The sequence below is a fragment of the Vidua chalybeata genome, chromosome 2, assembly GCF_026979565.1.
Source record: "Vidua chalybeata isolate OUT-0048 chromosome 2, bVidCha1 merged haplotype, whole genome shotgun sequence".
Classification (NCBI taxonomy): domain Eukaryota; kingdom Metazoa; phylum Chordata; class Aves; order Passeriformes; family Viduidae; genus Vidua; species Vidua chalybeata.
In genome coordinates, this window is record NC_071531.1 from 71865364 (window position 1) to 71889230 (window position 23867).

Below are 23867 nucleotides of genomic sequence, written 5' to 3' on the forward strand. Positions count from 1 at the left end.
TCTGGTCATTAAGGAAGAACGACAGGCTTATTTCCTGTCATTTCTTCACCTTTCCCTATCCTCTTTCCTTGTCTGACCTACAGTCAAGATTTGTGGAGTATCTGCATTTGGACAAGGGGAGCAGGAAGTTTCCCATACTGCAATAGCAAACCCACCAGCGATTTGGAATATTTTTTATCTGTTGTGGATCCTGGTTTAAGTCAGTTCAAGGGGACCAGACTGAGTAAAAAAGCATGGGAAGAAAAAGAAGCAGTCACGGGAGCACTGTCTGCACCTGTGCTGTCTTATGCACTGCAAAATAAAAAACTCTATAGCATTTCACTAAATTGTTAGAATTCACAATTGTTAAAAATTGGTTAAATATTGCAATCTGCCTTAAGCTGATTTAATATGGGTCTGTCCTTCTGTCCCAGAAGACTGAAGTCTAGTTTCAGAAAAGTGTAGATCACTAATAAAGTCAAGGTCCCTAGAGAAAGAATCCTGCTGCAGTAACATCTTTTCCTTATGAAAATACTAAGTCTCATCACTGGGAACTATGCAAGACCTGAATCAAACAAAAATTATCATAAAATCACAGAATGGTTTGGGTTGGAAGGGACCATAAAGATCACCTTGTTCAAACCCACCTGCCATTGGCACGGACACCTTCCACTAGACCAGGTTGCTCAAAGTCCCATCCAACCTGGCCTTGAACACTGCCAGGGATGGGGCACCCACAGATTCTCTGGGCAACCTGTGCCAGTGCCTCGCCATCATCACAGTAAAGAATTCCTTCGCAATATCTAGTCTAAACCTACTTTCTCCCACTTTGAAACCATTCCTCTTATCCTTTCACCACATGCCCTTGTAAAAAGTCTCTCCATCTTTCTTGTAGGCTCCCTTCTGGTACTGGAAGGCTGCAATTATGTCACCCCAAAGCCTTTTTTTCTGATCTGTACTTACAGTGGGAAGCATTTTGCTTACCCAGTCTTCGTCCTGCTGTCCATCCTCTCAAAATGTATGAGAAGTGAGGACTCATTCATTTGAAGACTAAGGCAAAAAAGGTGTTAAGTACCTCAGACTTCTCATCAGTTGTTGCCAGTTTTCCAGCACTGGTTATCAGGGGGAGGTACACCTTCTTTAACCTTCCTTTCCTGGTTAGCTTATCTGTAGAAGCTCTTCTTGTTATTCTTTGCATCCCCTACCAGGTCTACTTCTAACTCTAGTTTTGCCATGGCCTTCCTCACCCAGTCCCTACACAGGGTACCTGTCTTTGTTTCCACTGACTGTGCAATTGTTTCTTTCCATTTGGTTTTCCCAGCAGGTCCCTACTCAGCCATACTGCTCTCTTGACTTCCTTGTCTGATTTCTGTCTCCTGGCTGTTGCTGGCTGTTGGCCTGTGTGGAATCTTAGGAAATCTTAGGGATCTGCCAGCTCTGTTCCATGCCTTGTTCCTAAGGGCAGGCTCCCAGAAGATCCTATTGACCATCTCCTTGCAGAAGTGGAAGTTTACTTTCCTAAATTTCAGGTGCATAACTTGACCCCTTACCTGACCCCTATCTCTCAGGACATGCACTCATGAGAATTTCAGTTTATATGCAATACATACATTCAAAGGCTTGTTTTGTCAACAAACTGATGAGATTGAGCATCTTCAAAACTTTTTCCTTCACTGCTATAAAAAACCCATCTGCTTTGTCTCTGAGATAGCTGATCTGGAGTTATAGCTATCCTAGCTGTACTGCCTTAAAATTATAGTGAGGACAGGATACTCTAGTTTTGTACTATGAGGTAGCAAGGAAATTTGAACACAACAGACCTCTTTACAGTTGATCTTAGTTACTCCTTTTACAGTAAAAGGTACTTTTACTAAAAAGCCATCTTATCTTCAAGGGCACTCAAGGGCACTTTCTTTTCTTTTCCTTTTTTTTTTTTTTTTTTTTTTGTAAAGTGTAACTTTTCTATTCTTCTCAGAGAATTTAGTGTCTCAGTCACAAAGAGCACACTGATATTTTTGTGAAGGCACAACATAAAAGGAGCATGAAGGATTTACCTGTTGATTTTGGTAGGCTGTCACTGTGGTGAAAACAGTCTCGGGGAAGTTGAAGGTTTTCACCCCATCTCCTGAAGGAACTGGCTTTGTAGGAGAAAGATCACTGCTGAAATCCTTGCGTATGACATGAACACGAGGCTGATACTTATGCATTGAATGTAAGATTATCTGAAGAGAAAACAAAAGGAAAAGGACTTTTTTTCCCAAAAAAAATATTTTACACAACATCCAGATGTACAAGAAAGCAGGGATGGAGTAAGAGCTAATATGGAGAAAATGATCCTTTTCTTAAAAGCATGTATGAGACAAAGATTCTGCTGTGAGCGAAGAGAAAGGTGCTTTATAGGGTCAGGCAACATTTTGAGGAAAAGCACTGAAATAGCAAAAGAAAACCTCCATAAATCTGGAAGCAACCACAGACACGTGTGCCCAACAGGACACGGGAGCATCAAAGCAGCAGCAGCACCCTTTCAAGTCTGAGAGGAGCAAGTTTAGGACAGCAGGCACCAGGATTAACTTCTAACTTACATGGCCTTGATCATCAAGCTCGTTGTTGGTCAGCTTGAGCTTGTCAAAACTGACCACCTGCCTCATCCAGGTGTCTCCAGAAGCCAGGGAGTCAGGGTGGATATAAACCCTCGGGGGCACTGGGGAGTCAGCATTGCCAGCCACCATCCACTTGGAGCTGTGGTACACATACCTGAAAGAGGAAGGGTAGGTGGCGAAGGGAGGTTGTCACTCACTCACTGCAGGAACATATCGAGGGCTTCCCCTCCCCTGCCACCCTCATGCACCCCAAGCTCTCATTTGCAGTCAGGGGAGCATGTGCTTTATTGCAACCTCCTACCTTCTAAATGAAAGCCAGATTACCCCTGAGCCACTTGTTCAGACTTGACTCCTTATTAAAACCACCTTGCAGTTATTTTCCCTGTAAAACTCTGCCACATGTGCCTTCTCAACTCCTTAACCCTCTCTGAGCCAGAGTAAGAGGCTAGAAAATATGGTTAAACAAAGTCCTCTCTGAAAATATTCATAAATACCCAGCAATTTCTGGAAATCTGCATTGTGTCTCATACCAGACTTTAGAAAACACATGTGGCTTCACCCAGAAAGGGCAATATCCAGTGGATACCAGTAAAACAATTGATAAAACAGAATTTCTGGTTTGAAATGTTGCAAAAAAGGAAATTTCGTATAGGATTACACACATTGGGATTAGAGGAAAAAAGCATTTTTGGGTTCCTGATCTAGCCATGCTATATATGCCAATAATTTCTCTACCACAGCTTTGTCTAGACACTTTTTTTCTTCTGCCCTGCAGCTCCTTCCCTTGAAAGCATTTCACAAACAGTTCCACTGACACCTCTGAATTCTGCCCTGTGCTGCCCCTTGTTGGGTCTCTACTCAGCTCTGCTAAGATGTTCCAGTCTTTACCTACAAACAGTGACTAATTTCCTGTATTGTCACAAGAAATTGGGGGGGAAAAAGAAAAAAAAAAAAAAAAAAAAGAGGAGTCTTTTCCTTTCCTGTTAGTTTGCTCTATGTGGCTGTACAAGCCAAGCAGGGTAAGAAAATAAATTTATTTTCAATGTCAATGTTGTTAGAACCACACTCTTAGAAAGAAGAAAAATATCCAGCTGAGTATCAAATACTATCTTTCTGCTTCCCAGAAAAAGCATTTTCCCTGAGAAAAAACTCTGTACAATTTGGGAGCAAAAATGTAGTATTTAGCATTTAAAGCAGAGGTTCAATTCTGTATCCTTGAAATGTGGTTCAGTCAAGACTACTTGGAGAAGAGACTTGCTCTCAGGGGTCTTTTAATAAGAATACATAAATCACGTCAGTCTGGAGAGTTTTCTGGGATGCAGAGGATCATGAGTTTTCCAGAGTATTTTTAAAGATCAGAAGCCCATTAATATCAGAGAAATCTCTTCTTCCTGTCTTTAGCTCAGCAGTGGGAAGTTTCTCAGTGACTCCATACTGTAGGTCAGGGACCAATATTCACTGAGGCTGCTGGGCACTGTTTTGAAACTGCTGTTTCAAAAGTGAGCACTTTTGAAACAGAAATCACCCAATCCAGTTCAGGCCAGACCTGAGGGGCCTGGCTTAGTTCCAAGCTGCTCCTTGCCCATTCCTTTCTTGAGGAAGCAGATTTAGGAGCTGCAGACCCCCCATTGATAACTCCAGTGATCAGTTCCCTCAGACAGTCATTGCTAATCATGTCAATCAGGAAATGCATGACAGAGATCTCCTTGATTAAAAACTGCTACTTGAAAAGAGACAGATTTCACTCCAAAAGTGCAGGAGACTGTATTAAAACTCTGGGTTTGTGTCTAAAGATTCTGGTCAAATCATGTATGTTGGGGTAAATCAAGGGGGTCTCCTCCAGCACACCTTTGCAATGGTGTTTAATGGAGGTGTCTTTCCTAGGCTGTCATTGACAGTAAAGCTGGTACACAATTCCTATCTCTGCCCCTGAAAAGCTTACCTGTATCTCTTGTTATCCACAGGGACAATGTCCATGGCAATATAATACTGCTGGTGGGGATCCAAGCCTGTAATTTTCACCCTCATGGCTGGAAACATTCTCCTAGGAAAATAAGAGTAGAAATAAGGAAGAAAATGGTGAATAAGGAAAATGAAGAGGCTCCTTGTACCTCTCTCTGGCACCAGAAACATTCTACTTTATACAGCCCAGTCCTTGGAATGACTCCTCTGGGCTTGGTGTGGGTAGAAAAGACTGTGCTGGCAGTGCTTTGAATCTTCAGGTTTTTCCCCACTTAGAAAAAGGGATAACAGGATAACCACCTGTAAGTAATGATAAAATACTGACAGTCAAGCACTCTGTTCCCAGTTCCTAGCAGACAGTTCTGTTATGCTTCACACAAATCATCCTCTCTAAGGCATTTCTAGGATGGGCAGTGTGCCTTTTATCTTGTGTTTTTCCCACTGGCCATCCACCTTTAATTCTTCTCTCATATTCCATTAAATGCAGGATCACTCTTTTTTTGAGAATGTCACATTTCAGTATAGAGTTTGACAGTACTGAGGTAACATTTAAAGCAAATACATGATCCTGAAAGATCATCTCACTCACATGTTTTCAGTTATTTAAGAAAAACATCCCTCAAATTAATCTGCTTATTAGGAATGAACTTCACATTCAACAGAAACACTGGCATTATGCCACGGCTTCCTTGAACTCCTGGTTTTGTTGTGTGCAATCTTTTAATAGGTGTTGTCTTTTCCATGCCATATGATCCAGATCTATCTTAAGCATTTTCTCCTGATAGACAAGGTATGGAACTCTACAGCAACAAGAAACAATTCCCAGCCTTTTTCTTCTTGTCTTAGCACAAGTTAAGTTCTGCTAAACACAGTCACTGTTGTGGAAGTGTTTGTAGCTAGGCAATTATTTCAGAAGAGAACAGATCAGAGCAATTTTAACCTTAAAGCATGTTAGTGTTAGTGTGGCTATGACATAATTTCTCCTTCTTAAAAATTTTATGGTGGCCAGTGGACCAATTTCTATTCTACACCTCCCTCAAAGAGCATGCCGAGGGAATTACTTATGCCATATTATATTTCCAACTAATGTGGTATTTTTACACCTTCATAAAACCTGAGGAGCTGAATGGAATGAGGTGCAGAAGGAATTGAGCAACCTTGAAATCAGAGCAGAGCAGAAAGAAATCCTGCATTGTTTCACTGACTGTTAACCCAGACCTGAGCTCTACCTGAGTGGCTTTTCAGCCTTTATCTGAGAAAAACTTAAGCTGAGGTCCTATAAGGTGGTGTTACTCAATGGAATGACTTCTGCCTAGAAGATACAGAACTTTGGTAGAAGAAACCCCAAAAGTACTGGATGATTATACAAAATCATATTCTGCTTCTCTGATAAGTAGACATATCCTTGAGGAATGGAAGTATGTGGATGGAGGTAGGATATTAAAGGACAATTTAAAATCACAATGCCAAAATAGTAGGAAAGTGTACAAGAAATGTTTCTAGGAGTCATCCCTACAAATGATCGTGACACTTTCCCTTCTATTTAGTAAGAAGCAGTGAAATGTCAGAGAAGAAGATGGAGTTCTCCTTTCATCACTTCTGTTTCTCAAAGTATTGCTAGTGAACACAGCCTGGAGGAGGAAGAAAAGAGGAAACCTTGTGTCAACATCTCCAGGCATGTCTCTCAAACTTTGCATGATAGGGATGTGATCATGAGGATCTATTTCATTCTTTCCCAGACAACCCCAGGTAGCCCTATGCAGAAGAGGGTGGGAAGGAGGAGGTTGATGCTCAGCTTTTGCCTTACCCACAGCTCTTTCATTTCAGGCCACACTGAGAAGATAAGAGGTGACCTATTAGTAACTGCATCTGCTTTGAAAAAGGGCATTTATCGTGGGGGGTGGGGAGAGCACCGCCCCACAGCTGCCACAGCACAGCTAACCCGAGTTATGAGAGACGTAAAACTGTCAGAAAAATCGTCTGCAGAAAGCCTTCAAGGAGAGAGCAATTTGTGCAACTGATGGTGTGAGTTTGCTAGTAGAATGACTGGGGGGGAGGTGGGGAAGGAATAATGGATTAGTCTTCAGTGGCTTGAGGGCATTACCTCGTTTCTGCCACAATGGCTCATTAAATCTGCCAAGCCAAATGGGTACAGGATGTGGCATTTTACAGTCCAGCTCTCTTTAATTAGAGAGAGGTGGCTTGGGAGCAGCTAAAGAGGTAGGTCATGTTTCAGAGGGTTGATGAGAAACCCAGGATTAAATCAGAGTCTCTTTGGGTCTAAGTCTGCACACTGTGTTGGGAAAATTGAATGAGCTGTGTGTCCCAAAAAGTTCTTTCCAAATCTGCAGCCTCGTGTAAAGTTGCAGTATAGCCTGTGGGGTTGTTTGCTTATGAAATGCCTTGTAAAAGATTACCACAGACCATTCAGCAGGCTTAGAGGCTAATCTCTAAAATGGTCGGCAAGAGCTCGGCTGATCCCACTACTTTCTCTAAGGTTTAAGTGTACCTTTAAAGTTTTGTAAATTGTTACTGTTTTTCTTTTTCTGTGGGTATAAAAGTAACTTAGGTTTCTTTACCATAAAGATGTGGCCTGGAACTGTCACAGCAAGTCTATGGCAGCACTGCTGTGTGGAAAAAGGGAAATGGAAAAGGCAGAGGCTAACAGTGGAGACTTAGGGATGTGCTCGTGTATAATCTGGAAAAGTCCCTGTTCTCTGCATTTCCTCTTGGCGGGCTCTTAGTTGCCTAGAGGCATCAACCTTATAGAAAACAAGAGGCTCAAAGGTTTGGAAGGAATTCAGGCCATTTGGATATGGCTGTATTAATAAACAGTCAAGAATGTTTCATCTAGAGAGGTATCAGCTTCATAGTCAACAGCTACAGACACGAAGGCTGTCTGTTTTCATAGGGAACATGTGATGACATCTGATATATTTTAGGAGGAGTTTTTATATCAGCAGCAGTTTGGGATGATCAAGTTATTTATAAGTTAGCTTTACCACTCAGCAGGAAAACAGTCTTCCAAAGCTTAGACTGTGAACTTACACACAATACCCTTGTAGGGGAAATATAGTGTGATATGAAATCTTATTTCAACTGCTTTAGGACCACTTAGAAGTGTTTAAAAAAGCATTTTAGCAACAACCATGTGCCTCAGTCTACTCAGTTTCTGTTTTTCTCCATAATGAGATTGAAGTTTATGAACATCAAATGTGAAGAAAACTAATGATAGATAAATATCTCTAGAACTTAGTTTAAAAGTATTTGCCAGGACAGGAGTGTACTCATATTAAAAACCATGTTTGGGAACTTTCAACAAAAAAAAAATAGTTGGGTTGTGGCAGCTAGCAGTATATCTTTTGGTGATGCTATTTAAAATTTTCTTTTAAAATGCAGATTAATTTTACTTTGTGAAAACTGGTCATAGGAGGAGGATCACAGATATATCTCCAAACTGGATTTTTTTCCCCAATAGAATAAAGCTTCAGTTTCTTACCCTTAAGTTAGGAACTTAGATAACAGTAGATTTATATAAGGGTGACATCTACTAAATGCAAACCCTAAAATGAAGGGATGTGCTCTTTAACTGTAGACAGAATAGTCATTTCCCAGGCATAAAAATAATCAAATTGAGAAACTCTGCAAAATAATCTGGTTTAGGTCTGCAGATTAAGTATGCACAATGTTTACAAAGTGTGTGAGTTTACAGGGCAACCTGAAATTATCCCTGTTATTTCATATCTCATATTTCCTTGCATTTAAGACTGATGCAAATGTATATATTCTTTAGAGAAACAAATGTGTAAGGAGTGAAGGAAAGGAAAGGAAGGTGAGGGAAGGCAAGGAAAGACAGTGGAGGAATGCCCTTCTGTTTCCCTTTGCAGCATGGGATCATGTAGAGATGTGTGTTTTGAGAGGAAAAGATGAGGGCAGGGCTTGGTAACAAATGGATTTATTGTTTAGGAAGGAGAGAGAGACGAACAGGTCTTCTCAGCTGCTCCCAAAGAGGACATTCTTGTGGAATATGGAGCAAGCTTATCTGGCCCACAGGGCAGGGAACTCTAAAAATCAGTTTGGTATCTGTGACCTGCCATCCCTTGCTCTGAGAAGTCCTCTTCATGGGCCCCTTCAGCATCAACAGAGCTTGATTACAAAATCTCTCCTGCTCTCTCTAACTGAGAAGCACTTTGGGACCCACTTTTCTTTCCACTGGAAAGCAAAAGTGACACCTGGTAATGTAAACGGTCCCAAGTACAATTCAGACTCATGATTTCAGGGAGACAAAGAGACTGCAGGAAAAGTACCACTTAACCTATCAAGAGGCACAGAGAAGTCAAGAGAGGACAAGGTCATCTGTTTCACTCACTGATGCCTTTTTCCAGTCTTACTACTGATCTTGGCCATCAGCATTTTGGTTTGAGCCATCCTGCAGCACAGATATGATAACTGTGGTATGACAAATGAGATCATTCCGTCTATTGCTGAGGTGAGATCCCAGCTCTGTTACAGGTAGAATGTGTGTTCCCAGAACGATGGCTCTTGGATGTGCTGGGATGCATGGTAGGACTCATAAAACCACCTCCATAAACAGTAGGCAGCCATTCCCTTCCAGGGGTTGACTCCAAACACCCCCTACAGTGTATTCCCCCAGGAATAATTGCACATTTTCCCCCACTTTGGGCAGCACTCCTATGCATCAGTTAACAAACAGTTACCCCTGCAGCTCAGGTGACCATGGACATTAGATTGGGACTGTAAGGATGTGGGAAAGGTTTCAAATTCCTCCACTGATGCTGCCATTATGATCACTGTTAGTAAAAGAGAGTAGAAAAAAAGAATTAAACATTATTTTAGGACTAATTGTTCAAATCAGTATGACCCAGGGCTTAAGATGAACTTATTTTATCTTGTACAGAGTGCAAGGTTGCCTTTCAAACAAAAAGGAGATAAAGGTAACTGCAGATTTGAATGACTGCAGCTGACAGCCATTTGCATCTTTTACACAAGGAACAAAGGTGTCTTTTTATAAGCATCTGATTATAATCTAAATAACAACGTTTTGATGGAAAGGAAAAATGAAGAGTTATAAGAGGACTGGATAGGTTTACGGAAACAGACCAGAGAAGAAAAAAAAAGTCTATAAATACAGCATCAAGAAAAGAAAAACAACAAAGCAGAATTAGAAGTGAGTGAGAGTAGGAGTCTGAAAGTCAAAAAATGCAGTGTGCCTGACATAGGCAGGATATAGCCCCAGAAATATGTTTGAAATGAGAACGTAGGTTAGAAATTAGCATTACACAAGAAGAGCAGAGAGACATTGTGGGGACAGGCAGGAACTAGGCAGTGCTTTACAAGTCATAGAAAATTAAGGAGCAGCTGTAGTTGTAGGCAACTGAGTCTGTAATTATAATGGCTTTCAAAACAAGAAGGCCTTATGGGACTCAGGGTTTCCAAAGAGAAAGCAACAAGAGTAAAATCTTCTCGTGGGGAAGGAAGCAGATGCAAACTACTCTGTGTGTCCCTAACAATTTGAATAAGTAGTAGGAAATCTTCAGGAAATAACACTAGTTCTGCTATTTATGCCAGAAATAATAAAATCTAATCTCTGGAACACGTCATGTGTCATGCATCCCATATGGAGAAACAGGATTGCTAGATCCAGCTCTCACGCATCACAGACACATATTCCCTGAGAGAAAACTGTTTAACCTGTTGGACTGTTAACCATTTAATTTGCAAATTCTATTACACCTGTAAGGACCATCCTCAATAAACAGGTGTATTACCTAAAGAAACTGCCCAGCTCTTCATCATGCTTTGCGATGATTAACCTCAAAGGTAGTCAACAGAAAAAGAAAAGAAAAGCGGCCCTCCAATATTGTTGACATCACTTCTGGAGAAGAACATCATCAAGTAGGAAAAAACACATCTATTTAGTAGTTACATAGATTTTCTGTGGGTGGTAATGTGACAGTTGGTCATCAGGACTCAAGTAATTACAAGCATCTCCTTTCAAGGAGAAGGAATATTATTTAGGATTATAACAAATATATGATTTGCACAGGAGGTTATGACTCCATTGTGATACATGATCTGTATCTGTAGTGAAAAAATTATCCACCCTGGAGCTTGTAAGATGTCCGAAAAGTCAACTACTTTGTTCAGAAATGTGTGAGCTGCCAAGATCCTCTTCATACCACTAAGTTCTGGCCATTTTCCTTTGAACTGGTGGGCAAAAACATATTTATGCTGCTTTTAGGTCTATCTAGTCCATGTATTATCAGAGAATTAATTATAGTTCATCTAATATGTAATTATGTTTTATTTTAAGTTTCTGAAACAGCATGGTCCAGGCACCAGGACAATAAATCCAGAAAGAAGGAAGTTGGTTCTTCCAGTGCCATATTTAATGAGGCTGGACAGATCACTTCATCTGTTTAGGTCTCAATGTCACCACCTATGAAAAGAGGATAATAATTATTTTCTCTGTGTCTGCTTTAACATCTCCAGAGAGGAGGTGTTGCACAATAGCTGGTGATATCATTCCTGTTACTTTGCCTCTTCCATTTGAGGCAGAAGGTCAAAACCAGCTGTTTATTAGGGATCATCTGGGTTATTTGTCCAGTGTAACTTTCCTTGAATTATCTGGACTTTCTGGGGCTAGAGAGCAATAGTGCTCACTTCACGAGAATGTAAAACAACATTTCGAGCTGTTCTGGCAAATTTTAAGAGCACGGATATGAAACAACGCTGTAAACAATAGAGCACCTTGGGTTTTCCTTAAAATTTGGGTAAAATTTCACTGCTGCATTTCTGCGGCGCAGCCGGGACAGCTCCCGGGTCACTCCCGGTGTTTGCTCGCCTTGGCGGGCTCTGTCCGTGGTGCTGACATTCTCCTTCTCCGCGTCAATCGGCATTAAAACCTCATTAGGTGAAGGTGGGAAACGGCCTGCTAATGCAAACGTGCCTAAAAATCCTCGTTTGGGACATCTAGAAACGTACAACTACCTCTAGATTGTGTTTTGGCAAACAGACTCCCAGCCATTTTTAAATAGTAGTCAGCAGTGAAGATCTTCCCCTTGGCTAACCTGTCATGGTGAAGTTTTCCTTTTTAAAATATCTGGCTAATTAGTGGCTCTTTCTAACCTCAGCTGTCGTGGTATCACTACAATAGCAAAGGAAAACATTAGGCTTGCACATTTTTTATACAGGAAGTCATTAACACTGCATCTATTTAGAGCTGCAGGAAGACACTCATTTGGTGCAAAGGTGAGTTTGAATTTCACTATATTTTAGATTAAATCAGTAAGCTTATGAAGTGCTATGGAAACTTGAAAGGAGACTCAAATGGCTCACCCCCAAATTTATAGCTCTTCTTAAATTCAGTACAGACAACAGTACAATGATTGTTTCCTGATTTATTTGCTCAAAGGAACAACTATCCTCAATGGTTTCCTGCAGCTGCCAGTTCTTGTTTGGAGCCACTTATTCAAACAGTCATGTGAAACAACTTCACTTGTCTTAAGAAACCTAATAGGAAACACAGCTGAGAAACTCAGACAGCCAATTTCTTTTTTATGCATGTTTATCCCTTTGGATTATCAAGAATGGGAAAAAAATGTTTCTTTCTTAAAAATCAATTAAATAAAATTTGGTTTGTTTGGTTATGATTTCTTTTTTAACTAGACAGAAGGCCAGAGATGTCTTACCTGCCTGCTTTCGTGATGATCATTTCTGTCCCAATATCATGAAATCTTTTCCAGAGGTCCGCACACTGCAACTCTACCTGGATCTCTTCCATGGATGAAGGTGGAGGAGGCTGAGGGCCTGAGCCACCAGATGTAAGGTCAGAATGGGAGCCAAATGAGCAGGATGTCCTTTCTGCCAGCACCTCTGTGTCTGACCCAGTGCTCTGTTCTGAATCTGCAAAGTAAAGAAGCCAAGTAAGACCCTTCAGTTCTACCTGCTGTGAGGGGTAAGAGGAGGGAAGAGAAGGAAAGTCAACACAGAAAGTGCTAAAGAATAGTACAGTGGCCTTTTTATATGGCATATATATGTATGGGGGTTTGTGATTTATAGCCTGATTTGGAGGTTTGATTTTCCAACATGATATCTGGCTTCTTTTGTAAAATTTTAGAAACAGCTGAAAAAAAAAAACACCTTTAACATAAAATATAAATAGTAGCAAGCAATGGCAGGAGTACAAAATATAGATGAAAAACAGAAATGAAAAAAAAAATTAATTCAACCTGTCGTTTCAAGCTAAGATAAGATGGGCTTAGTGGAAAACTATCTTTCATTTAATTGAATATTCTCCTGCAGTACTATTAAAGAGTTGGTTATTTTTAAACAACACAGTTTTTTATTCTCTTTAATGTCTTCATCATCAAAAACACTGAACATTTTTATTTTGCTGTTTGGCAGCACTATTCTGGAAATGTGTTTTATTTGCTCCTATAAAACTTTTTTTGAACAAGGATATTTCCTGGAAAGATAACCATGAAGCTTTTGGTGAGGAAAATGCTCTAGGCTACTAAAGGACAAAAAAAGGTGATAGTAAACATATGGAACATGCTACCAAAGAAACAACTGAAGCCAACTGCAGAAAAGAACCCATGACACAACCACCTGTATGGGGGAGAAGAAGAAGGTTTGGTCAAAAAATAAACAAACAAACAAAAAAATGAGGTTCAACTAGTTTAAAAGTCCAGGCTGGCATGTTGAGTCAGGTGGCCCTTTCTTTGCAAAAATATTTAATGAATTTATTAGGTAGATATGCTGTGTATGTTCAGGCGTCACTTTCATACAGAGAGCTAAGATGAAACTTTGCAAATAGCAGTGTTGCACACCCACATTGCATCAAAATAATTCACAATACATTCTGCAAAGCAATGTAGTTATGTTTCCAACCTTATTTTTAATAGATTTGCACTGGATGATATTTAGGAAAATAATAAAATTATGTAAAACACTCCATCAAATGGCTCAGAAAGAGTTCTGTGGGTTTCAAAGAACAAACAGAATCGATATTTTAGAGTGTCCTCGTTGATCACACCAGTAAAAGCATCCCAGTGAATGAACAAGATAGCTATTTAGATGTATCCTCTGCATGTGAAGAAAGAAAGAAGTATCTCTGTCTGCAAAGGAAACCTAAGGAGACAAAAAGTAACAATCAGTCTGTGCTAAAAATGTGATCAAATCATGGCATGTAAAATTCCTTCCATACCAAGAAAATGCCAGAAACTCTTTAACAACCCTGAGGTCATGGAAGCTGAGTCTGAAGTTTACAGAGTTTCTGAGAGACAGCATCTCCTGGAGCAGCCTGCACATCAGCCTGCACATCAGCCTGCAGGTCAAGAAGAGGCTATGGTTAAGAAGAAGGAGGCAGTGAAGATACCACCCACAGAACCACCATCCTCACCTCCTGCCACATGGAAACATTTCTGGAAAATCCATTTTGCTGTGGTATGGACATAAACTGTTTGACTTATAATTTATGAGAAACTTCCAGCCCCAAGTGTCATCAGGAAGCTTTTCTCTTTTATGAGATCCCTAGGTGATGTCACTGGACAGTGGACATTTTGTTTGAGGGGTGTTTTCAGTAAGCTTTGTCAGTTATTTAAACAATCTGCCAGTACATTGTAGAAGTTCTGCAGGACACAAGAAAGGCTCAGTACTTGTTGGTCCCAATCAATTTTGAAAAGTGAGTTCTTTATGTGTCCCATGGACTTCCAAGTTAGGCTGAAGCAATAATAGGCCCATCCCTCTAAAGGAGAAGCACAAACTTATGCATAGAGGATTGTTACATGGAGACCAGTCCTACATCCAAAACTAATATCCCACACACAAGGTGATTCAAGACAATATGGGATAATCTTCTGGGGTTCTGTAGCCACAGGACAGATAATCAACCTGACAGTACAGAGGGGCTGAGACATTTGCTCCCTGCTTCACTACCCCAGTGACAGAGGAGCAAATCTTATCTTCTTCCTCTAGCTCAAATTATTTCACCTCAAAGTGTTGGAGAAGCAAGCATGAGTAGGGGTCACTACACTTAGGTCTCCCTAAGAATGGTTAATCAGTTTGTCCTTCAACAAAAAGAGAGAGGATACTTCACAAATCACAGTAAGATCTGCTTGTATACCTGCTCATGTCCTAAACCATTAACCAGAAGTCATACATCTTCTCTGAGATCACAGAATACAGAATCAATTATGCTGGAAAAGACCTCTGAGATCATCAAGTCCAATCTATGACTGAACCACCACCACATCAACCAGACCATGGCACTAAGTGCCACATCCAGTCTTTCCTTTAACAGAGACAGTGACTCCATCACCTCCCTGGGCAGCCCATTCCAATGTCTAATCACCTTTTCTGTGAAGAAGTTCTTCCTCATGTCCAACTTAAACTACACTGGGAGTCTGAAGGGACTGGATCTAGGGAAAAGCAGAGCCCTCCTTCTGAAAGGAGGTACTAAACTGTAGGTCTGAATCTGAAGAGAGGGGTTTAGACCACATCATCTGTGCTTGGTTCAGTCACTCAAAAACTGTCCTCTGAGGCAGTATGGTAAACGGCCAACAGATGGCACTTGGCTAGGTGCTGTCCCCACTTCATTCCAGCATTTCCTTGACAGCCTTTCAAACTGGGCATGTGGCTGGAGCTTTGGGAATCCCTGGGAATTAACTGGCAGAGCATGCTGCAAAAAATTAAGTATCAGAGGCTTAAGTCCCCTCTCACTGATTTATACTGATATCATCCCACTGACTTTACAGTCTTCTGGAGGGGCCTTTCTTTAATTATGGAAGTCAAAGGAAAGCCCTTACCTTGGATATAATCTTCCATCCTGGGCACAAATCAATAATTTCAAAAGGAGTTCACCAATTACTGATAAGCCAGTATCTACTCAAACATGTGGTACCACACAAAGGAGAACTCTTTTTTCCCCAGGGATACTACTTTGTGCCTTGAGTTATGAACTATCATCACCCCCAAGTTAGTGCACAGAACAGTAACTACCTCTCCTTCTTCTAATTTTGGAAATGGAGAGTCCCTAATTTTGTTGCTCATAGTTCAGACTTAATAGGCACTGAGACATGTTCTGTGTTTTCTTCAACATTTCCTGAGCTAAGCTCTCCTGAATGCTGTCATCCAGTTGGAGACACCTAGTCCAGACCCAGGGATTCAGGGGAGGTTAAGTGTATCTGATGTATTCAACCCTAGTGACACTTGATTTCTTCACACACCAGCTTCAGTGGGGTGTAACTTTGCTAAACTCAAAGAAATTATTTTACTTTATATTGGTGTGAGCAGAGGGAAAGCAGGCAATAGCTCCTGAAGCCTCAATATGATATATAAAACTGTGAGCACCCAAAGATGCAGCCTGGGGCTGGTACTACATATTGTGCATGACTGAAGGACAAACAGAAGGATTTCTGAGGAAGATAAGCTACCTGTAGTTTCTTCTATCTCCAAAGTGACAAGATAAGAGTATTTGTCTCTCCTTTAAGAGGTGCCTTATACAAAAGCCCACATTCTGAACTCAAGGTCCCATCAGACGGAAATGCAGAACCCCCATGACATAGCTTCCTTTCTGAGTTGGGAGACCTTCTCAGAACACTGCCCCAGAAATGCTGACTCTCCTGCACTATGTCAGGCTGCAATCCTACTGTGTTTGGATGTGGCGCTTAGGTATATGGTTCAGGGGTGATTACAGTGGTGCTAGTTTGACTGTTGCAGACTTTGAAGGTCTCTCTCAGCCCTCACAAATCTGTAATTTGTGCCACTTTAGGCATAAGTTAAACAACCAGCAATTCAAGTAGTTTTATGATTTTCTCTTGCTAGGTTACAGTCCTTGAGAAATAATACTTCACAACCAGCTCATCCATCACTGACCACTAACAAAAGTGGGAGTAGATGCAACTGAGATTTTTAAATCTATAGTATTTCACTGGACTTTCAGTTGGGACTGACTCAAGTCAAAATGTTCCTTATTGCTTTTACAGGAACCCATAAACTTGCACTTTCTGATCTTAACTGGTTTTCTTCACAAGGTCATTCCTCTCACCTGTCTGATTGAAGCAGGGCCCTTCCTGCTGCACCATAGCTATGGAGGTGGACATCTCCAAAGCTACTGCTGACTGCACAGTTAGTATCAATCTGCCTCCTTCATTTCCCCATTCTTTCAAATCTCTTCAAAAACTATCCCTTTCTACTCTTGCTCATTCTTTATGTTCTTTTTTCCTGATGCTTCCACCAATTATTTCTATTATTCTTTGGAGTGATATGTAGCCAGAAGAAAACAAACATTTCGGTCTTTGTGGAGACAGACATGGTGACCACCGGGAAATGCCAATGCTTAACTCTTCCAGACTAATAGGTTTTTCCCTACACATAATACAGAAGAAATACTAAAACACTATCCCTTGTTACAGGCAACTTGCTGGACAAACAGACTGACCAAGGGGTTTTGACCGTGGGACCTGGACTGATCTGTCAAAGCCAGACACGCTATTGGAAGAACTGCATTTCAAGGAGGTCAAAACTATCTAATGGGAAAATACTGTAAATTTCATGGAAAAAAACTTCTGGATTCAATGTGCAAAAAAACTCTCTGAGGCCTGAAGCATAACTCTCTTTCACTGTCACTGCAAAAAGATAGTTCTCTTTTCTACTGCCCTGTTGGATGGCTTCCAACCACACTGTCCATGCATCCAGCTGCTTACTGCAGTTTAACTGAATTGGAGGACAGGAAATTTCTCAGAACTTTTAGCAACCTTTGAGTCTAACCAGACCAGAGGGTCACTTTCAAAGCTTCCAGGCCATTTCTGGGCTTATAGAAGAAAATTAGAATAGTTCAGATTTTTTCTTTCTTAATCCCTTTCACATTTCAACTATCTTTGTATCACCCTGGAAATCCTCAACTTATAATTTTTACTGATCCACAAATCCCCAGGCTTCTCATTGGCAGAGAGGAAGGAAAACACTGTTCTGACAAGCATGGTGACTCTGAGATCAGCATCTGCACTGAGTGCCCCAAGATAATAGACAATAACCCCAACCAGTTTCTAGCACCAGTGTCCTGGGATCAGAGCCATCCCACACAAATCAGCAAGGTGCTACTGCCTGACCTGTTTCTATGTTTCAGCTAGCCAGTGTTCTTCATGTAAATTTCCTGGGTTTTCATCAATTTGGGACCAGACGCAAACTGGTATGTGGGATATTAAAAGACTATTTTCTACGCATCTTCATAGATGGATCTTCAGCAGAATTTTTTGCTGCAGCTGGAGCACAGCAGGGATACTGCTCCCCTTACTTAACCAATAAAAGAAATAGAGCTCAGTTTAGTCCTTGGCCACATCATGCAGCTCATGCACTCAACAAACATTTTACTTCAAACTATCAAAAATGTAAACTACAGGAGTGGGAACAATGACAAAAGACTTACATACATAAAACATCACCTACTCAGAGGAGTCCAACAGATTTATTCTCTTTCTCTCATCATTTTTTCTTCTTTTTTTTTTTTCCTAGGTTTTTTCCCTCTGTATGTGTAGATATCTAATGTAGATCCTGTCAGATTCCATTAGCATAAAGATTTCTCTTGAGTGGAATGTGGCAGCTGTTACAAGCTGTTAAGGGCTTGGTCTTTTACTGTTTATTTTTGTTTGCAGGGTTTGTGAATATTTAGTACAACAGGTGGTCTCTCCCTCCCCCCTGCAGTTGATTTGCTGGCCATTAGGACCTGCAGATTACAAAATCTGGGAATGTATGGACAAAGAACATTTGGGGAACTTTTTTGTTTTGTTTTGTTTTGTTTTTTTCCTACGAGCTCAGCTGAAATGAGCAGAGTGGACATCTTGCTTTTACTGCTGGTTGCAGACAGATCTCATGGTTCTTTTCAGATTTATGATTCTCAAACTGGCTACTGCCACCCCACAAGATCAGCAGCCTAAGAACCATGCATAAAGCAGTGTGTCATTACTGGAATTTAGAAACAAAATGTCACAGCCCCATAAAAGTGAACGAACAGAAACTCACTAAGTCCAAACAGTTTGTAAGAGTGGAAACTTTTCTGGCTGTGGGGTGGCAGCTGCTGGTGCAACTACTTCAGGTACACAACTTTTTCCCTAATAACAAATACTTGGGGAGAAGCTAAACCAAAGACCTCAGTAGTGTCAAAAACACGCCAGAAGTCTGGCTGTGGCAAAGGCAGCAGGAGCAGCAGAGGTGAAGCAGTCTGGAGTTCAAGAGAACCGTTCAAATTAGCACGGTGTATTTTGCACAGCTGATCTGGCAATTGCTCTTGCTGTAGGCAAAGGTTTCTAAATACTTGGTGATTGTAACCATATGGACATACTGCACACCACAAATAACACAAAGATAGCTCTGCAGGTGTTCTTATAGATTATTTTATCCCCCTGAACTTTTCCATTCACTCACAGGCCCTACTACATTAATCATCCCTTCTTCCAGAATTAGCCCATTATTGACTACATACAGCTAGAATTTCTAACCTGTTTATTACTGATAATAGAGTCATAGAATGATTTTTTGCTCAAAGATACCTTTTAAAGTTTACCTCGTGTATCCCTCAGTATTACTTATTCCATTCCTGACTGCAAGTTGCAACCAGCATCAGGATTTACTGGTCTGGAGACAGTACAAACCTGTCCAAACCAAGAACTTCATCTATATTCATGCTGCATTGCAATCTCAGGCAGCCAAAAGAAGCATTCAAGTAATTCATTTCTAGCCTAAGACCATGAAACCACAGCAGGACAAAATAGCATTCATATCAGCAAGACTCAAAAAGACAAAACTGTAAGATGTTGTAGAGAGGGAATAATGTGGCATAGAGAAATGGAATGACCTGATACCATCATAAGTGGCACCAATAGAGACAAGCTTATTCTGAAGTGAAGAATTCCTCTGGCACTTGAACCTCAAAATCATCTTCATCCTCCTGATACATAGTGTTATAAGGTGTTTTTGTAAGATGACTTGAGCCAACAAAACATGCCAAACCCACTCAAAAAATGCTGCACTTACCAAAACTGAGTTTAAGGCCAGTACAGTTATCACACAACTATATCCCCATGGCAAACACAGCTAGTAGGAGAATATAAAAACAAACAGAAAGACACCAAAAAACCCACGGTGGCTTTGGCTCTAAATGCAAGTCTTGCATCAATTTGACTGTGCACTGCCAAGAGCTGACTGCCTCTGCCTTGTCTTATTCCATGTAAGACTGAAAAAAGAGACACAAAACTCAGCAAAGAGAAAATCACCCTGATTCAGGGGTATACTCCAGCTGCTCTGCTCCACTCCAGCAATGCAAAACAGCTGTAAGCCTGGTTTAACCAGAAAGTTAAATTGGGTTTATGACTTCTCAGTATTGGCAAAGAAGTACAAAGCAGCTGGAGTTTACTAGTATATTCAGCCCTGGGGGTTTGCCCTTAAAAGTTAACTTTTGCTCCAGCAAGAAGAAAGAATATAAGCCACAGTTAAACTTTAAAGTGAATTTTTATCTCACGATCTATGCTAATTTTTCAAAGAATTCTGAGAAAAACAAAACTTATATGCTTTGCCAACATTTGGTTTAGGACCAGACATCTAAGACACCAGCTCCAGTTTTGAAATGCATCAGCTGAAGGTGGAGATGCTGACTGCTGGGTTCTGAACTCATCCTTGGCAAGTACAAATTCTCACTACAGAAGCATAAGCTAGGTGACCAAGATCGTTCTGAGTAATATCACAATGTAGGCTTTCTTTGTAGACTTCATACAAAATCCCATCTTATTCTTTGAGTAAAACTGCCTGCAATTCATCAGTCCATGCTTTAGACTATCTATCACAACTAAAAATATCTCATCAAATAGATGTCAATCAGAAACCTGTTCTATAAACTCTCCCATCCGTGGATGGTGGTATCTTGTTAGTTTAAAAGAATTTTATAAGCATATTTTTTCCCAGCAGAGGCTTCTGGCAATTGTAGTTCAGGAGAACAAAATCCTCTGAAGTAGCAAAAGTTGGACTCAGGGTTTATATTGTATTATTGTCTTCTGGAAAGCAAGAATAGCTTGGGCTTTCAGTATGTCAGATTAGCTTTGAGGAAAATGCAATTTGAAATTTCAGTATAGAACAAAACAAGAGATTCCTAAAATTCCCTGAGGAGACTCTCTGCAGCTGTCATTCAGATTGGGCTTAGGACAAGGAATCACCAATAGCCTCACAAAAATACTGCTAAGTAGTGAATATTTTAAAAGACCGTATTTAAAATAATACAGGGCTTTAAAATGAGCATCCAAAAAAGTAAGATTCAGTTAATTCAGAAGAAAAAGTAAAAGAGTATAATATTGAAGAAAATGCAGAAGAACGCAGAGAATGGCAACCTTTAAAAACATTAGAGGTACTAGAGAGAAAAGTGGGATGTTATTAGAGGAAGAGGGAGGTGAAATTGATGACAACTTTAATCTGGCCAAGATCCTGAACTATACAGACTACAAAGAATTTGTCTGGCCAATGTCCAAGAGTTTGTGTAAAATTAAAGAGTGGAAATGCACTTGAAAGTTACAGCAAGCTAAAAAAATAAGAGACCGGGCATTAAATACATTATATGCTGTTGCCTGTAAACACAGAGTCATTATTCTTATAAATAAACCATACAACAAATATTTAGAGACGGATTCAAACCAAAATATTGGCTCTAAATAACCACAAATTGTGCAGGAGTTTGAAACTAGATCCCAGCTCTGTGGCAGGCCCTTCCCTGGTGGAAAGGGGCACCAACTCTGGGACAGTCTGTTTCTGGATTCTGCGGCTTGGACTACTCTCTGCCAGACAGGAAAAGAAAAATCCTTCATAAAAAAAAAGAAAACATGACACAAGATTAAGGCTGCAGAGTTATCCATTCTCCCTGAGATCAATGTGGAATCACTGGGAAATTTAAAATGACTGTGAAGTCCAGAAAATATTAAAGTTCTTTGTAGGCATAAACACAGCTCAAACAGAAAAAGTTTAACATTTTAAATATTTGCATGCTGATATTTGGTGGCCTACAAGCCACAGGGAAAGAGACATTATATGTGTTTTCCTATACCGTGGTGGTTATTGTGGCAGTAGTATCAGGGAGCCAGATGGTATTTTAATAACAAGAAAGGTTCTATATTTCCATTAGTCCTTTTGAACTCTTGGCACTGCTGTCACACAGCAGTGAGTCCCACCACGTAACTGCACGCACAAGAAGAGAAAGAGTACTTCTTTTTGCCTTTATGGTATGACTGTCCATTTTCTGCAGTGTTGTAACAAGATATATGCCACTCTATGTATTTTCTTTCTAAATGAGACTATTTCAAGAGGAAATCATTAGGAAGTTTCCATGGGAATAGTTTCACAAGAAAAATGCAGTTCCATCAGGCTGAAGTTTCAAGTTTGAGTTGTTAGTTTCATTCACAATCTACAATTTTCTTTTGGGAAAACAGTAATTATCAGGCTAGTCCTGTTGAACTGTTGTTTCAGTTTGTATTAGTTCAAAAATCATTAAAGTGCATTTTTTTCATCTGCATGCTACATGAGCCAAGCTGTCTGTCAGACCTCCCACATCCCTTTCTGTGCCAGACTTTGGAAGACTATCTGCCCTTGTACAATTTAGATTGCCCTCTATCTAAACTTCTTGACAGTAATCCAAATCCTTTCAGATTTCATTCAAAGCAAAGCTTCTCCTTGACTCTAAAGACTGTAATAGCTTGCTTGCTCAATCTGTCCTATTTTCATTACATACATGGGTCCACATACACGCACACACACAAAGACACCTGACTATATGTATGGGATTGAGTTCTTAAAAATGTATTTGGGGTTTAAATCAGTGGTTTGCCCATGGCTCACATAGCAGAAATTATAGTATTTTCAATGGTACTTTCCACTGGAAGTTTCTTGCAATCTAATGTTCTGTTTGCTGTTTTGAATCACCTCTGCAGAGTGACCAGATGTTTTCCTAAGCAATGATTCTGGGGAATTTTCACAAATGATAAACATATTATTCCTTTGATTTCCTTCACATACAACTGTCTTGCATCCAAATCAGCCAATTTTCTGATGATGTAGCCATGCAGGTAGGATTGAGAGAAAAGATTCTCCAAAAGAACCTGAGCACAGTTCTAGCATTTCAAGACCAAGCTAGGAACAAAAAAAAAATATTTTTAAAAGTAACAACATGGGGGATGGAGTTGGTATGAGTTCATGGGGGACAGAACCACGAGTAACTGAATGAGTTACGGGGCTATATTACAACAGTATGGTGCACGGACCTGGAAAAGATGTGCTGGAACTTCAGTCAAGCCTGTGCTATGAAAAGCAATTGTGTCATATAAACATTATTTCATTTGAAATCTGAAATATCACATACACATGACAAGGTATAAATTGAATTTCCCTTCAGAATATTTCTAAAATCCCACAGCTCCCATGTACTTTCATGGAGGAAAAGCAGCACAAAACTGGTGACTTAGCCTGAGGGTTCAGCCTCAGTGAATGCATTCTCTCCTTTTCCCTTAACATTCGTGCTCCTTAGATGTGCATTTGTGGCTTGGCTTTTTCTCTCTTCTTTTAGCAACTGTCTTCAGCTGAAGCTCCCCCAGTCACATCCTGACACACTCTGCCAACCACAATCCCACATGTCCAAGTCCCTACATGCCATCACACATGCTGATTCCAGGAAGTGCACGCTGCTGGACTTTGTTCCTTCCACTGAGCCCCCCTGATTTACGCCTGCCGAAGCCGTGGTCCCAAGTGTCGTAACACCTACACTGCACGGTTGTCCCACACGCGTATATCCCATTATCCAAACAACAGATGCGCCAGCGTGCGTTCACACACATACTCCAACATCTGGTGATCACAAGCTCACTGCAAAAACTCCACAGACTTCATTCATCTTTACAGAACTCACAAACACTTCATCTGTACAACTGAAGGGGTGCATAGCTTTTTCACTTCACTGGAAGTATGGACTTTTAACGTGGCACACACAGGGAAACGCAAGCAATCACTTGCACGTATTCTAAAATAATAGTCCTTATTTAGTCCTTCTGAAAACAGGGCATGAATGGCTCTGACATAAACACTTCACAGGTGTTGCACACAATAACTTTATATGTATACCTTTCCATTTCTTAGTCATACCTGTACTTGTCCCTTACCTACTCAGGCTCACTTTTCCACTTTCTGGTTAGAAGCTGTGCCAGAATAAAACTAATAAAAGGAAATGGAGAATCATCTCCAGATAACTATTAAATTAAAAACATCCCAGTGCTTAAGACT

At 40.5% G+C, this 23867-nt stretch overlaps 1 protein-coding gene across 1 annotated transcript in view; it reads right to left on the reverse strand.

Moving 5' to 3' along the window:
* The window catches only part of TBX15 (T-box transcription factor 15), an 89692-nt gene that overhangs the window by 24707 nt on the left and 41118 nt on the right, over nt 1-23867 (reverse strand). The window contains exons 2-5 of the mRNA XM_053934898.1: nt 12254-12467; nt 4522-4623; nt 2562-2733; nt 2034-2201 (exon numbers count right to left, since the gene is read on the reverse strand). Of these exons, the coding sequence (XP_053790873.1) occupies nt 2034-2201; nt 2562-2733; nt 4522-4623; nt 12254-12467 (656 nt within the window). The remainder of the gene's footprint in view (nt 1-2033; nt 2202-2561; nt 2734-4521; nt 4624-12253; nt 12468-23867) is intronic.